Source organism: Bubalus bubalis, chromosome 16 (assembly GCF_019923935.1).
Source record: "Bubalus bubalis isolate 160015118507 breed Murrah chromosome 16, NDDB_SH_1, whole genome shotgun sequence".
In the NCBI taxonomy this organism is placed as follows: domain Eukaryota; kingdom Metazoa; phylum Chordata; class Mammalia; order Artiodactyla; family Bovidae; genus Bubalus; species Bubalus bubalis.
Window position 1 is genome coordinate 69,100,428 of NC_059172.1, and position 17,395 is coordinate 69,117,822.

Genomic DNA, 17,395 nt, shown 5'->3' on the forward strand with positions numbered 1-17,395 from the left:
TTAAAAATAAAGCTTTCATTGAATATGACTAGTAAAGCTGCTATCTTTGTCTTTAGTCTATATTTCAAGAATAATAAAAGGACATTATTCAAGAGAACAGCTACAGTTTAGGCACATGCCAGCATCTAGTGAACAGGGCACAGTCATTTATAAGATTGTGCTTTATACATTTGGAGAACTACCCATCATTGCTTACAGGGAAAAAATCAGACTTAATATCTCTGTTTTAGAAAAACCTAATGGTAATGAAAATCTAAACGCTGTTACACAGTCCCCTTCTAAATTATACTTGCTGCTGCTGCTAAGTCACTTCAGTTGTGTCCGACTCTGTGCGACCCCATAGACGGAAGCCCACCAGGCTCCCCTGTCCCTGGGATTCTCCAGGCAAGAACACTGGAGTGGGTTGCCATTTCCTTCTCCAATGCATGAAAGTGAAAAGTGAAAGGGAAGTCGCTCAGTCGTGCCCGACTCGTAGCGACCCCATGGACTACAGCCTACCGGGCTCCTGCGTCCATGGGATTTTCCAGGCAAGAGTACTGGAGTGGGCATACTTACTTATCCCCAGTACAATATTGTAAAGTAATTAACCTCTAATTAAAATAAATAAATTTAAATTAAAAAAAAATACTCCTTCCCTAATATCATCAGGCAGCATACTGCATATGTTGTTTTCACTCACTAACTTGATCTACCTCATGGCGACTTCTGAAAGGCAACTAAACTGAGCTAGGCCTACAGTATCACCTGTGTGTGTGTGCTCAGTCGCTTCAGTCACGTCTGACTTTTTGCAACGCTATGGACTGTAGCCTGCCAGGCTCTTCTGTCCATGGGATTCTCCAGGCAAGAATACTGGAGAGGGTTGGCATGCCCTCTTCCAGGGGATCTTCCAGGCCATGGGTCAAGCCTGCATCTCTTAGGCCTTCTGCACTGGCAGGCGGGTTCTTTACCACTAGTGCCACCTAGGAAGCCCCAATAGAGTCACCTGGTGGTGATACTGGTGGTTATTGCAACAAATTATCTAACTAAAATTTCTTGTAGGAATTGTGTACACTTATGTGCAAGTTATAGTTAGAAAGAGTCTTTAGTAATTCTTACATATTCTTCATCTTGTACACCTTTTACTCCCTCTAATAGCAATTCTCAAAGTGGGGAACATAAGGAAAGGAAAGGAGATGTGAGGTTCAGGCAATCATTTAGAACTGGCAAGTAAAGAACATTTTTTCAATATAATAAACATTGCTTGGCCAAGATTCTGATGCATTCCTCATAGTGGGACACCATCTCATCTTATTCATTCAAAAACCACAATGCATCAAAAGTAATTGATATTGCTTATAAGAGAGTCCTGGGAAATACAGAATCAGAAAACTATAAACAGTTCTTGGGTGATACCCAACCCCATCCCACTCTCAACCCTTATCTTCTCCAATAACAATGTTTGTCTGGGTAGCATTTCACCCATGCAGTTGCACTAAATCGACATAAGTAAACCTTTGGCCTTCCTTTTCACTGCCCAATACTGTCTTGGACAAGCCACTTAGAACTCTATGCTTCTCTCACAAAAGTTTCATATTCTTATTATAATATTTTATGTTTAAGAAAGTTACCCAGGAAGAAACCATAGTCAATGTGTAGCTGGAGTCCCAGTTTGAGTTGTTAAAGCTAGGTGTGACTCTAATATGTTTAGAAAACTCTGGTAAACTCATGAGCTGAGGTCACTTGAAATCTGTTTGTAGGAGGGACTGAGATGTCTCCAGGGAAAGCACTTACCCTAAAGGGAAAGAAAGGGAAGCAAGTTTTCCCTAGTCTGCAAAATCTGATTCTGAAAGAGAGGTGATTCTGAGTTTTGTATGGAGTCAGTCACTAAGATTTGCTGTTCCCTACTACCACTCCCCACAACTCCAAGAACTTCTGTCTGAGTCATAAGGCAAAAGACAACACAAAAAAACACTGAAAGAGGTATATTTCCTCCCAAAAAAACTCTGTAAGATATTAGAGCAAAAGGTATTCCTGCTATGTTATCTACTTTGCATATAATAAAATGTAGCTCTCACTCACCAAGAACTTTAGATCACAAGATAGTACATCTCACTTACGGTACTTTATGGCCGCATGAATCCGTGCAGCATAAGAGTAATCCTTACCATGATGGGAGCTTCTAAAAACAGCCCTCTGTCATAAATATTAGTATTTTCAAGATAGACACTCCTCAACAAGTAGGACACAGAGACTTTCATGGATGACCTGCTTCACTGCCTTTGAGTTGCAGAGCCTACCATGAGTACATGTGAACCACCCTCCAGCACCAACCAGGCTTTCCAGAAATAATGAAATAAATAATAAGAATAAAGCAAAAGCCTTGAGAAAAGAGGAAGATCTCCAGTTTCAACTGAGAGTTAGAGTCAGAGAAATATGGAATACAGGAGGCTAACAATACTAACATATGAATATCCAGAAAAGTTTACTTGGAATGTGTTTTTAATATTGTATTTTTCAATCTCTGAGTAAATGGCATGCAGGTAACTTTCATTTAAACATCATCAGAAGTATTGGAATTAAATCACTTAAAGACAAGGTCCTGGTCTCAGTTCACCAGTCTTCAAATCTCTCTTTAGTGAAAATGAAACACTCTTTTCCTTTCCTCTCCTCTCCTCACTCATTCTCTCTCAATCTTATAAACATATGGTTACTATACCGAGTACATTAGCAGTACACTGAAGAATTCCTGAGACCTCTTCAATGTCCTCTTTGTTGGAATGGTCTGCATAGGAGCATCTGTTAGAGATATTGTAGAAATTCTTTTCCGTATCCCTATAACTAAGAAGAAAACAAAATTAGCATACGGAGAAATTTTTTAAAGCCTCTGCAAATGCATTCCTATACATATACAAAAGCATATGTAGTTTATACTCTTGGCTTGATGATATTTGAAAATCACTGAAGCTTTAAAACATAATATCTGGCATAACCCATCATTAATATTAGCATAAGGAATGTGGACCTGGAACTGGAAGCAATTATTAATAAGTAAACAACGTGTTAAAAAAAATGATGAGAACCAGAAAATATATCAGATTGTATAGCTAATGTTTCTTTAATTGAGTCCTCTGCAGAGACTGGCAATTTGTTTCTACAATGAATTTTCCTGGAAAAAGAATAATTAACCGTGATAATTTGCATTGGCACTAACTGTGTTGAAAGTAAACACATCTTAACTTCTATCACAGTCAAGAAGATAGAAGTATGGCGCATGGATAACAAGCAAACAAAGTGTTTGGTCTCTGACAGAATTTGAATCACAGTCTTACCTTTATCTGTGAGACTTTGGGCAACTTATATAATCTCTGTTAGTCTAACTTTCCTCCTTATAAAATGGAGGTAACTCCTAAATTTCTTATGAGGACTGAAAGATAAAATGCCTGCATCGACTGAAACTTTTCCAGTTTCCTTTGAATTAAAGCTAAGGCACCAAAGCTGCAGACAATAGTGGTCAGGGTCAAATGCCCTAATGTTCCAAAAGAGTAGCCAAGAAGACCAGACATCACCTTCAGAAATTAAGAAGTGACTAAATGTTACTATCACCTCACCACCAGCACACAAAAGCAAAGGAATAGGAACAGTTTGAAAGAAAATAATCAGAAGAATGAGTTAAAATAATTAGGAGAGTACAGCTGTTCTCCCCATCACACCCTCATACAAACACAAGTAAATAAGAGAAGGAGAATTTTCCCTGCAGAAACCCAGTTGGTAAAAGAGGGATTCACTCTGATAGAGACTGAGGGTTAATCGCTCATTAAATATCTGCTGCTGCTAAGTCACGGCAGTCATGTCTGACTCTGTGAGAGCCCATAGACGGCAGCTCACCAGGCTCCCCGTCCCCGGGATTCTCCAGGCAAGAACACTGGAGTGGGTTGCCATTTCCTTCTCCAATGCATGAAAGTGAAAAGTGAAAGTGAAGTCGCTCAGTCATGTCCGACTCTTAGCAACCCCACGGCCTATAGCCCACCAGGCTCCTCTGTCCATGGGATTTTCCAGGCAAGAGTACTGGAGTGGGGTGCCATTTTCGAGGTGGTGCAATTTCTGAACATCCTGATATATCTGAATGGAAGAAGAAGACTCCAGAGAGACTTATCCAGGGAAAATAAAGCCATCCTGATATATCTGAATGGAAGAAGAAGATTCCAGAGAGACTTATCCAGGGAAAATAAAGCCAAACTGGGATTTGCCTACAGTCATACCATTTAATAAGGTAAAAAAAAAAAAAAAAAAAAAAAAAAAAAAAACATGAGTTTCTCATGGGTTAGGGAAGTATCACTAAAGAAAGGTGAGCTGGGGGGTGTCCCATCCTTATTGCTTTCCCAAACTAGAAGCTGCAGCCAGGGGCAGGGATACCACTAGCAAGACTGTGGAATGAAATCCACAGAGCCAAGAACCAGGGAATCTGAAGCAGTAAAGGCAAAGCCTGTATACATATCTCACTGAGGGCATCACAGCCAAGAGAGGATTATTACAACCACCAGTGAAATAAACAAAGGTTCTACTATTTTCCATTTTATTCATGCCTTTCCAGGTGGCTCAGTGGTAAAGAATACAGGAAACACATGTTTGATCCCTGGATATGGAAGATCCTCTGGAGGGGATTTGGCAACCCACTCCAGTATTCTTGCCTGGAAAATCCCATGGACAAAGGAACCTGGCAGGCTACAGTCCATAGAATCACAAAGAGTCAGACACGACTGAGTGACTAAGTACAATATAACACACCAGAAGAGAAAAGGAATCAGAAAGGATTGGCCTAAAGCAAAGGATTCAATAATACATGACATCACCTCTATATTGGATTCCAAGTTTCTCACCAAGGCCTGACCCAGGCAGAGAGGGACAGAGAATTAGATAGGATATGAGACTGAAGATTTGATTTGGTCTGGAGTGGACTTTATACTCCCCGAAATTACTTGGAAAACAGAGCAATCTTCTCCCAATCTAGTGTCAAAGAGAGCTTATTCTAGCATGTTTGAAATGATTGGAGAGAAAAGATAAAAGGGCTTAATGTTTCTACACCTCACTAAGATTAGACTCCAGTAAACCAGTTAAGAAAAATGCTTACTACAGTTTCTAGAATGCAGGAGTTACTCAGTAAAAGGTGGAATGGGGAGCACAGTCATTAAATGCAGACAAACACAGGATGATTTTTAAATCAAATTCCACCATTTTAATGAGTGACTTTAAACAAAATATATATTCTCACAATCTCAATTTCCTCATCTTTAAAAAAAAATGAACTTAATACAATGATCCTATGAATTAGATTGTTAGTATTAAATAAAATACAAAGTACCCCATTTGTGTGTGCCTAGTCATGTCCAGCTCTTTGTGATGCTATGGACTGTAGCCTGCCAGCTTCCTCTGTCCATGGGATTATCCAGGCAAGCATACTGGAGTGAGTTGCCATTTCCTCCTCCAGGGGATCTTCCCAACCCAAGGATCTTCCCAACCCAGGGACTGAACTTCTGCCTCCTGCATTGGCAGGTGGATTTGTTACCACTGAGCCACCTGGGAAGCCAATAAAGCACCCTGTATATTACTCCAAAAACAGAGAGCAATCAGTAAATATTATCTTTAACTTATTGTTTTTATTCACTAAGAATCATTGTCTATGTAAATAAATCAAAAAGAAGCTAGATGACTTTTTAGATAAAATAATTTACAGCCACAAAATCTGACCGTGACAAACTTATGATATTGATATAATATTAAGTAATATCACTGAAGTTAGTTAAACAGAATAATCAGGGTTAACTCACCCTTATTTTCACTTCTAATATTCTACAGAAATTATTGTAGCTTAATCTTTATTCAAGGGAAGAGAAGAGTTGACTCATTAGAAAAGACCCTGATTCTGGGAAAGATTGAGAGTAGGAAAAGGTAGCAAGAGAGGACAAGATGGTTGGATGGCATCATCAACTCAATGGACATGAGTTTGAGCAAACTCCGGGAGATAGTGGAGGACAGGGAATCCTGGTGTGCTGCAGTCCATGGGGTCATAAAGAGTCAGACATGACTGAGCAACTGAAAAACAACAATCCACTATATACATACCTCTGTGTACATACCATTACGGTACAACACATTCGTTTATTCACACTTTTCCATTCCCACCCCCCAACAAAAACTGTTAGTTCTTCCTACATACCAAGCATTTACAAAGATACAATTACATATAATAGAAGTAAACAAGATAAATAACAAAGTAAATAATTAAGATAATATAAACTAATGATAAGCACTATAAAAAGAGATAATATAGAATAATGTAGTAGAGAATCCTTGGCGTAGAGATTGAAGTAGGTGATTGAGGAATACTTCAGATTGATTGTCTTGTCTTCCTTGGGATATGAGATTTAAACACAGACTTACCTGTATAAAGAATAATCCATGCAAACATTTGAGGATAGAGCATTTCAGGAATATGAAATTGTATGTGCAAAATCCTTGAGGCTAAGCAAACTTGGCATAGTAGAGAAACAAACAGAAGGCTGGAAATGGCTGGAGTAGACTGAAACGTGGGAAGTAGAATACTATGAAATCAGAGGGGTAAGCAGAGGCCCAGATCACAGGAAGAGCTCAGATTTTATTCTATCACAGTACATTATTGTATGGTTTTTAATGATCCCTGAACCAGTTGCATCAGAGTATTTGGGAACTCCTTAGAAATATCAATTCTTGAGCCCCAGGGCTTCCCTGGTGGCTCAGATGGTAAAGAATCTGCCTGCAATGTGGAAACACTGGATTCAATCCCTGAATCAGAAAGATCCCCTGGAGAAGGAAATGGCAACCCACTCCAGTATTCTTGCCTGGAGAATTCCATGGACAAGGGACCCTGTGGGCTGCAGTCCATAGAGTCACAAAGAGTCAGACACGACTGAGTGACTAACACTTTCACTTTCAGATATGCTTAATCAGAAACTAGAGGAGTAGAAACCAGAAAACTATTAACAGAGTGGAACCTCTCTCTCAGAGACGATGGTGACAGTGGAGATCAAGAGGTGAAGATTTATTACACTGCATGAATAAATTATTTAAGCACTTATTCTCCCAACTTGAATGATGTCTATGAATGAATAAATGAACAAATGAATGAATAAGTTAAGGCATAGAAATGTTTAAAGATAAAGTGACTGAAGTACTGAGAGGTTATTTTACTTCCTAACAAGAGCCTCCATCAGCTACTCCCTCCCAATCCTCCATCTGTCTGATCCTTTGAACAGCTGCTCACTGCATTCAAGTCTAGGTCTCACAGACTAAAAAAGCCTTAGGGAGTCCCTATGGGCTACTGGTATTTTAAAAATTCGTTAAGGAGCAAGATTATACAATCCTAGAGCTCTGATAAATAGCACAGATCCAAAGGCAGAATACCAAAACAGAGAAAAAGGATAGAAAAGTTAGCAGTTAGAGACTGAACTAAAAATTAAAAAGAAAATGGATAGCTCTACTCTCTGTTATCCACTTTGATTCCTCATCCCAATTCAAGGTACCTAAAAACTGAATTATTTCAGTTGCCTAGACTAGCTTTAGGCAAAGCACAATTTCAGAAATTAGGGAGGGAGATGGGTTCAAGATGATGGAATAGAAGGATGTGTGCTTATCTTCTTCTGCAAGAGCACCAAAATAGATGTTTAACAATCATTGACAGGAGAATGCTGGAACCCACACACAAAAAAAGATAAGTCCATATCTAAAATCAAAGAAGAAGCCACAACCAGATGGTAGAAGGAATGCAAACACAATAAAATCAAACCCTATGTTTGCCAAGTGGGCAACCAACAATCTTGAGAACAATAATACCAAGGAAGTTCTCCCGCTGTTGTGAAGGTTCTGTGCCTCATATCAGGCTTCCCAGCCTGGGGATCTGGCAAACAGACTGGGAATCCTCAGGGAATCTGACTTTGAAGACCAGTGGGATTTGATTACAGGACTTGCACAGGACTGGGGGAAATAGAGACTCTACTCTTGGAAAGCACAAACAAAACCTTGTGTGCACTAGGACCCAGGGGAAAGGAACAGTGACAAAACAGGAGACTGAGCCAGATTAACCTGTGAGTGTTTGAGAACCTCCTGCAGAGGCATGGGAGGGAAGTGGCCTGCTATGGGGACAGGGGCACTGGCAGCAGCAGTCCTGGGAGATGCATCTTGGCATAAGTCCTCATGGAGGTTGTCATTAGCCCTATCATAAAGCCTTCAGAATCCAGAACTGGGTGGCCTCAAGTCAAACAACTAACAGGGAGAAGTGTGATCCACCTATCAGAAGACAATAAGATTAAAGCTTTATTGACCAAGGCCCTGCCCACCAGAGAATGAACCAGTTTTTCCACACCCAATCATCCCATCAGGAACCTTGCACAAGCCTCTTATTCTCATCCACCAGAGGGCAGAGAGAAGAAACAAGAACTATAAGCCCACAGTCTAAAGAACTAATACCACAATCACAGAAAGCTAACCAAAATGAAAAGAAATAGAATTATGTCCCAGATGAAGGAAGAAGATAAATACCCAGAAAAACAACTAAATGAAGTGCAGATAGGCAACCTTCCAGAAAAAGTATTAAGATTAATGGTAGTGAAGACGATCTGCTGCTGTTGCTAAGTCACTTCAGTCATGTCCAACTCTGCAACCCCATAGACGGCAGTTCACCAGGCTCCACCGTCCCTGGGATTCTCCAGGCAAGAACACTGGAGTGGGTTGCCATTTCCTTCTCCAATGCATGAAAGTGAAAAGGGAAAGTGAAGTCACTCAGTCGTGTCCGACTCTTAGCGACCCCATGGACTGCAGCCTACCAGGCTCCTCCGTCCATGGGATTTTCCAGGCAAGAATACTGGAGTGGGTTGCCATTGCCTTCTCCAGAAGATGATCTAGGATTTCGGAAAAAGAGTAGAAAAGATGCAAAAGATGTTTACCAAACATTTCTAAAGAACAAAGAAACACAGATAAACAATACATTTCAATTCAGTTCAGCTCACTCAGTCGTGTCCAACTCTTTGCGACCCCATGAATCACAGCACACCAGGCCTCCCTGTCTATCACCAACTCCCGGAGTCCACTCAAATTCATGTCCATCAAGTTGGTGATGCCATCCAGCCATTTCATCCTCTGTCGTCCCCTTCTCCTCCTGCCCCCAATCCCTCCCAGCATCAGGGTCTTTTCCAATGAGTTAACTCTTTGCACGAGGTGGCCAAAGTACTGGAGTTTCAGCTTTAGCATCAGTCCTTCCAAAGAACACTCAGGGCTGATCTCCTTTAGAATGGACTGGTTGGATCTCCTTGCAGTCCAAGGGACTCTCAAGAGTCTTCTCCAATACCAGAGTTCAAAAGCATCAATTCTTTGGTGCTCAGTCTTCTTCACAATCCAACTCTCACATCCATAAATGACCACAGGAAAAACCATAGCCTTGACTAGACAGATCTTTGCTGGCAAAGTAATGTCTCTGCTTTTGAATATGCTGTCTAGGTTGGTCATAACTTTTCTCCCAAGGAGTAAACGTCTTGTAATTTCATGGCTGCAGTCACCATCTGCAGTGATTTCGGAGCCCAAAAAATAAAGTCTGACACAGTTTCCACTGTTTCCCCATCTATTTCCCATGAAGTGATGGGACCGGATGCCATGATCTTCGTTTTCTGAATGTTGAGCTTTAAGCCAACTTTTTCACTATCCACTTTCACTTTCATCAAGAGGCTTTTGAGTTCCTTTTCACTTTCTGCCATAAGGGTGGTGTCATCTGCATATCTGAGGTTATTGATATTTCTCCCAGCAATCTTGTTTCCAGCTTGTGCTTCTTCCAGCCCGGTGTTTCTCACGATGTACTCTGCATAGAAGTTAAATAAGCAGGGTGACAATATACAGCCTTGACGTACTCCTTATCCTATTTGAAACCAGTCTGTTGTTCTATGTCCAGTTCTAACTGTTGCTTCCTGACCTGCATATAGGTTTCTCAAGAGGCAGATCAGGTGGTCTGGTATTCCCATCTCTTTCAGAATTTTCCAGTTTATTGTGATCCACACAGTCAAAGGCTTTGGCATAGTCAATAAAGTAGAAGTGGATGTTTTTCTGGAACTCTCTTGTTTTTTTGATGATCCAGAGGATGTTGGCAATTTGATCTTTGGTTCCTCTGCCTTTTCTAAAACCAGCTTGACCATCTGGAAGTTCACGGTTCACATACTGCTGAAGCCTGGCTTGGAGAATTTTGAGCAGGAGCTAGCATGTGAGGTGAGTGCAATTGTGTGGTAGTTTGAGCATTCTTTGGCATTTCCTTTCTTTGAGACTGGAATGAAAACTGACCTTTTCCAGTCCTGTGGCCACTGCTGAGTTTTCCAAATTTGCTGGCAGATGGAGTGTAATACTTTCACAGCATCATCTTTCAGGATTTGAAATAGTTCAACTGGAATTCCATCACCTCCACTAGTTTTGTTTGTAGTGATGCTTTCTAAGGCCCACTTGACTTCAAATTCCAAGATGTTTGGCTCTACGTGAGTGATCACACCATCGTAATTATCTGGGTTGTGAAGCTCTTTTTTTTTTTTTTTTTAATTTAATTTTATTTTTAAACTTTACAATTTGTATTCATTTTGCCAAATATCGAAATGAATCCGCCACAGGTATACCTGTGTTCCCCATCCTGAACCCTCCTCCCTCCTCCCTCCCCATACCATCCCTCTGGGTCGTCCCAGTGCACCAGCCCCAATCATCCAGTATCGTGCATCGAACCTGGACTGGCAACTTGTTTCATACATGATATTATACATGTTTCAATGCCAGTCTCCTAAATCTCCCCACCCTCTCCCTCTCCCACAGAGTCCATAAGACTGATCTATACATCAGTGTCTCTTTTGCTGTCTCATACACAGGGTTATTGTTACCATCTTTCTAAATTCCATATACATGCGTTAGTATACTGTATTGGTGTTTTTCTTTCTGGCTTACTTCACTCCGTATAATAGGCTCCAGTTTCATCCACCTCATTAGAACTGATTCAAATGTATTCTTTTTAATGGCTGAGTAATACTCCATTGTGTATATGTACCACAGCTTTCTTATCCATTCGTCTGCTGATGGACATCTAGGTTGCTTCCATGTCCTGGCTATTATAAACAGTGCTGCGATGAACATTGGGGTACTCGTGTCTCTTTCCCTTCTGGTTTCCTCAGTGTGTATGCCCAGCAGTGGGATTTCTGGATCATAAGGCAGTTCTATTTCCAGTTTTTTAAGGAATCTCCACACTGTTCTCCATAGTGGCTGAAGCTCTTTTTTGTACAGTTCTTCTGTGTATTCTTGCCACCTCTTCTTAATATCTTCTGCTTCTGCTAGGTCCATACCATTTCTGTCCTTTATCGAGCCCATCTTTGCATGAAATGTTCCCTTGGTATCTCTAATTTTCTTGAAGAGATCTCTAGTCTTTCCCATTCTGTTTTTTTCCCTCTATTTCTTTGCACTGATCACTGAGGAAGGCTTTCTTATCTCTTCTTGCTATTCTTTGGAACTCTGCATTCAAATGGGAATATCTTTCCTTTTCTCCTTTCCTTTTCACGTCTCTTCTTTTCACAGCTGTTTGTAAGGCCACCTCAGACAGCCATTTGGCTTTTTTGCATTTTTTTCCATGGGGATGGTCTTGATCCCTGTCTCCTGTACAATGTCACAAACCTCCGTCCATAGTTCATCAGACACTCTGTCTGTCAGATCTAGTCCCTTAATCTATTTCTCACTTCCACTGTATAATCATAAGGGATTTGATTTAGGTCATACCCGAATGGTCTACTGGTTTTCCCTACTTTCTTCAACACTGGAAAGAATCAAAAGCAGAATAACTGAAGCAGAAGAATGGATAATGGACCTGGAGGACAGAATGGTGGAAATCACTGCTACAAAACAGAATATATAAAAAGAATGAAAAGAAATGAAGACCGCCTAAGAGAACTCTGGGACATTAAACACACCAACATTCACATTATAAAGGTCCCAGAGGAGACAATAGAAAGAAAGAACTTGAGAAAATAATTGAAGCGATAATAGTTGAAAACTTCCCCAACATGAGAAAAGAAATAGTTAACCAATTCAAGGAAGGGCAGAGGGTTCCAGGCAGGATAAACCTGAAGAACACAGCAAAACACATAGTAATCAAAGTGGCAAAAATTAAATAAAGACAAAGATAGAATATTAAAAGCAACAACAGAAAAAGACAAATAACACCCAATAGAAATCCCAGGTGGTTATCTCAAGCTGATTTCTCAATGGAAAGTCTACAAGCCAGAAGAGAATGGCATGATATACTCCAAGTGATGAAAGGGAAGAAACTACAACCAAGACTACTCTACCAAGCAAGACTCTCAATAAGATTTGATGGAGAAATAAAAGCTTTGCAGACACACAAAAGTTAAAGATAATTCAGCACCACTAAAACAGTTTTACAATAAATGCTAAAGGAACTTCTCTAGGCAGTAAACACAAAAGAAGAAAAAGTTCTACAAAAAATAAACCCCCAAAAATTGACAAAATTGTAATAGTATCATACATATCAATAATTTCCTTAAAAATAAATGAATTAAATGCACCAACCAAAAGACATAGGTTGGCTGGATGGATATAAAAACAAGACCCATATGTATGTTGTCTACAAGAGACCCACCTCAGACCTATGGACACTTATAGACTAAAAATAACAGGATGGGAGAAGGTATTTCATGTAAATGGAAATCATAAGAAGGCTAAAGTAGCAATACTCACACCAGACAAAATAGACTTTAAAACAAAAACTGTTATAAGAGACAAAGAAGGACACTATATAATGATCAAAGGTTCAATTCAAGAAGAAGATATAACAATTATAAATATACATGCACCCAACATAGGAGCCCCTCAATATGTAAGGAAATACAAACAAACATAAAGGTAGAAATCAACAGTAACACAGTACAAGTGAAAGACTTTAATACCCCACATTCCTGAATGGACAGATCATCCAGGCAGAAAATCAATAATGAAATACAGGCCTTAAGTGATACTTTAGACAAGTTGGACTTAGTTGATACGTATAGAACATTCAATCCAAAAGCAGCAGACTACACATTCCTCTCAAGTGCACGTGGAACATTCTCCAGGACTGACCACGTGCTGGGCCATAAGGCTAGCCTATGCAATTTTAAGAAAGCTGAAATCATATCAAGAATTTTTTCTGATCACAATACTATAAGATTAGAAGTAAACTAAAAGAAAAAAATCTCTAAGATTAAACACAAACACATGCTGGCTAAATGATACACTACTAAACAACCATCAGATCACTGAAGAAATCAAATAAGAATTTAAAAATCCCTAGAGAAAAAAGAACATGAAAGCACAACATCCAAAACTTACAGGATGCAGAAAAAGTAGTACTAAGAGGGAAGTTTATAGGAATACAATCTTATGGCAAGAAACAAGAAAAATCTCAAATAAACAACCTAACCTTAAATCTGAAACAATTAGAGAAAGAAGAACAAAAATAAAATTTAAAATCAGCAGAAGGAAGGAAATCATAAAGATCAGAGAAAATAAATGAAATAGAGACAAAGAAAACAATCACAAAATCAATGAAACTAAAAGCTGGTTCTTTGAAAAAATAAACAAAATTGATAAACCTTTAGTTAGACTCATCAATAAAAAAAGGGAGAGGACACAAATCAGTAAAATTAGAAATAAAAACAGAGAGGTTACAATTGACTCCATAGCAATACAAAAGATTACAAGAGACTACTATGAACAACTGTATGCCAATAAAATGGACAACCTGGAAGAAATAGACAATTCTTAGAAATGTATTGTCTCCCTAGACTGAACCAGGAAGAAACAGAAAATATGAACAGACCAATCACAAGCACTGAAATTGAAACTGTGATTAAAAACCTCCCCCAAAACAAAATTCCAGGACCTGATGGCTTCACAGGCAAATTTTATCAAATATTTAGATAAGAGGGAACACTGACCCTTCTGAAATCGTTCCAAAAAACCTGCAGTGGAAGGAAAGCTTGCCAACTTATCTTATGAAGCCACCATCATCCTGATGCCAAAACCAAGCAAAGATACCACACAACAAAATTTACAGGCCAATAAAACTGATGAACATAGATGCAAAAATTCTCAACAAAATACTAGCAATTCATACTCAACAGTACATTTAAAAGACCATATACCATGATCAAGTGGGATTCAACACAGGGATGCAAGAATATTTCAACATCCACAAGCTAACCCATGTAATACACCCACTAAAAAACTGAAGAATAAAAACCATATGATCATCTCAGTGATGCATAAAAAGCTTTTGACAAAATTCAGCACCCATTTATGATAACTCTCCAGAAACTGGGTTGAGGGCATAAACCTCAACATAATAAAGGCTATATATGACAAACCTACAGCTAGCCTACACCTACATACTCGATGGTGAAAAGCTGAAAGCAATCCCTCTAATATCAGGAACAAGTTAAGGATGTCCAATCTCACCCCTTTTATTCAACATAGTTTTGGAAGTCTTAGCTATAGCAATAAGAGAAGAAAAAGAAGTAAGGGGAATACAAATTGGAAAAGAAGAAGTTGAACTGTCACTGTTTACGGATGACATTTTAGTATACATAGAAGATTCTGAAGATGCTACCAGAAAACTACTAGAACTCATCAATGAATTTGGTAAAGCTGTAGGTTACAAAATTAACACACAGAAATCAGTTGCATTTCTATAGACTAACAACAAAAGATCAGAAAGAGGCATTCAAGAAGCAATTCAATTTACCACTACATCAAAAAGAATAAAATATCTAGGAATATAAACAGATGGAAAGATATACCATGTTTTTGGATTGTAATAATCAATATTGTCAAAATGCCTATACTACCCATGGCAATCTACAGATTCAGTGCAATCCCAATCAAATTACCAATAGCATCCAGTACTCTTGCTTGGAGAATTTCATGGACAGAGGAGTCTGGTGGGCTACAGTCCATGGGATCACAAAGAGTCGGACACAACTTAGCAACTAACACTTTCACTTTCAGAACAAAAAAATCTCAAAATTTGTATGGGGACACAAAAGACCTAGGATACTCAAAGCAATCCTGAAAAAGAAAAACAGAGCTGGAGGAATCAGGTTCCCCGACTTCAGACTATACTACAATTATCAAAGCAGTATGGCCCTAGCACAAAAATAGATATACAAATCAATGGGACAGGATAGAAAGCCCAGAAATAAGCCCATGCACCTATGGTCAATTATACTATGACAAAGGAGGCAAGACTACACAATGTTGGAAAGACAGTCTCTTCAACAAATGGTGCTGGGAAAATTGGACAAGCACATGTAAAAAAATGAAATTAGATCATTCCTTAACCCCATACACAATAATAAGCTCAAAATGTATTAAAGACCTAAATTTGAGACCAGACACTATTAAACTTCTAGAGGAAAACATAGGTAGAACACTCTCTAACAAAACTCACAACTATATTTTTTTCGATCCACCTCCCAGAATAATGGAAATAAAAGCAAAAATAAACAAAGGGGACCTACTTAAACTCAAAAGCTTTTGCACAGCAAAAGAAACAATAAACAAAGCAAAAAGACAACCCACAGATTGGGAGAAAATTTTGTAAATGATTTGACCAGTAAGGGATGGGTCTCCAAAATTTACAAACAGCTTATGATGCTTTATAGCATCAGAGCAAACAACCCATTCAAAAAATGGGCAGAAGACCAGAATAGACATTTCTCCAGAGGACATACACATGACCAATAGGCACATGAAAAGATGTTCAACATCATTTGTTATTAGGGCTTCCCTGTTGACTCAGATGGTAAAGAATCTGCCTGCGATATGGGAGACCTGGGTTCAATTCCTGGGTTGGAAAGATCCCCAACCAATAGAACTGAATGGCCACCCACTCCAGTATACTTGCCTGGAGAATTCCATGGACGGGGACCCTGGCAGACTATAGTCCACAGGTTCACAAAGAGTGAGACACGACTGAGTGGCTTTCACACTAGTTATTAGAGAAATGCAAATTAAAACTACAATGAAATATTACCTCACACCGGTTAGAATGGCTATCATCAAAAAAACTCACAAACAACAAATGCTGGATAGGGTGTGCAGAGAAGGAAACCCTCCTACACTGTTGATGGGAAAGTAAATTGATACAGTCTCTATGGAGGACAGCAAAGAGATTCCTTAAAAAACTAAAAGCGCTAACATATGACCCTGCAATCCCACTCCTGGGCATATATCTGGAGAAATACATGATCCAAAAGAATATATACACCCCAATGTTCATTACACCACTGTTAACAATATCCAAGACATGGAAGAAACCTAAATGTCCACTAAGAGAGTAATGGATAAAGAAAAAGTGGTATATACATTTAATGGAATATTACTCAGTCATTAAAAAGAATGAAATAATTCCATCTGCAGCAACATGGATGGACCTACAGTGCCATACTGAGTGAAGTATGTCAGACAGAGGAAAAATATCACATGACATCCGTTATATGTGGAATCTAAAAAGAAATGATACAAAATGAACTTACTTACAAAACAGAAAGAGACTCATAGACTTAGAAAACACATTTATAGTTGCCAGAGGGAAGGGACAGTTAGGGACTTTGGGAAGGTCAAGTACACACTGCTATATTTGAAATGGATAACCAACAAAGACCTAATGTATAGCACATGGAACTCTGTTCAATGTTATATGCCAGCCAGGATGAGAGTGGCATTTGGTGGAGAATGGATGTGTGTGTATGACTGAGTCCCTTCACTGTTCACTTGAAAGTACCATAACATTGTTAATCAGCTATACCCCAGTACAAAATTAAAAGTTTAAAATTTTGGAGGAAAAGATTAGGAAAAGCACCTTCACCTCCCCCAGAAACATGTAAGATATACTTGCCAGCATTTGCCCTCAATTGCCTGATATCCCTTAAACTGGAAGAAACACACTCCTTTTCATGGAGTTACAACTGTGTTTCATAAAGAGGAACAACACATATGAGTAAATACATGTTAAATTTAAGTGTTAGTGATCACAGATGCTCTCCATTTTCATATGGCTAAAGGAACTTGAAAGCAGAAAGATGGACTCTAAAAGGCAAAGAGACAGTTCCTCTCATCAAGAAGCTTGCACAAGCCTCTGAGATAATTTCATCCGCTAAAGGTAAGACAGAAGAACCAAGAACTACAATCCTGCAGATTCCAGAACAAAAACCACAATAAAAGAAAGTTAAACAAAATCAAAAGGCAAAAGATTATGTCCCAGATGAAGGAATAAGGTAAAACACCAGAAAAACAACTAAATGAAGAGGAGATAGGCAACCTT

General features: G+C 39.1%; 1 protein-coding gene across 1 annotated transcript in view; it reads right to left on the bottom strand.

Annotated features, from left to right (window-relative positions):
• Nucleotides 1-17,395, bottom strand: part of GUCY1A2 (guanylate cyclase 1 soluble subunit alpha 2) — a 516,653-nt gene that overhangs the window by 428,958 nt on the left and 70,300 nt on the right. The window contains exon 3 of the mRNA XM_025266957.3: nucleotides 2,696-2,817. Coding sequence (XP_025122742.1) covers nucleotides 2,696-2,817 — 122 coding nt within the window. The remainder of the gene's footprint in view (nucleotides 1-2,695; nucleotides 2,818-17,395) is intronic.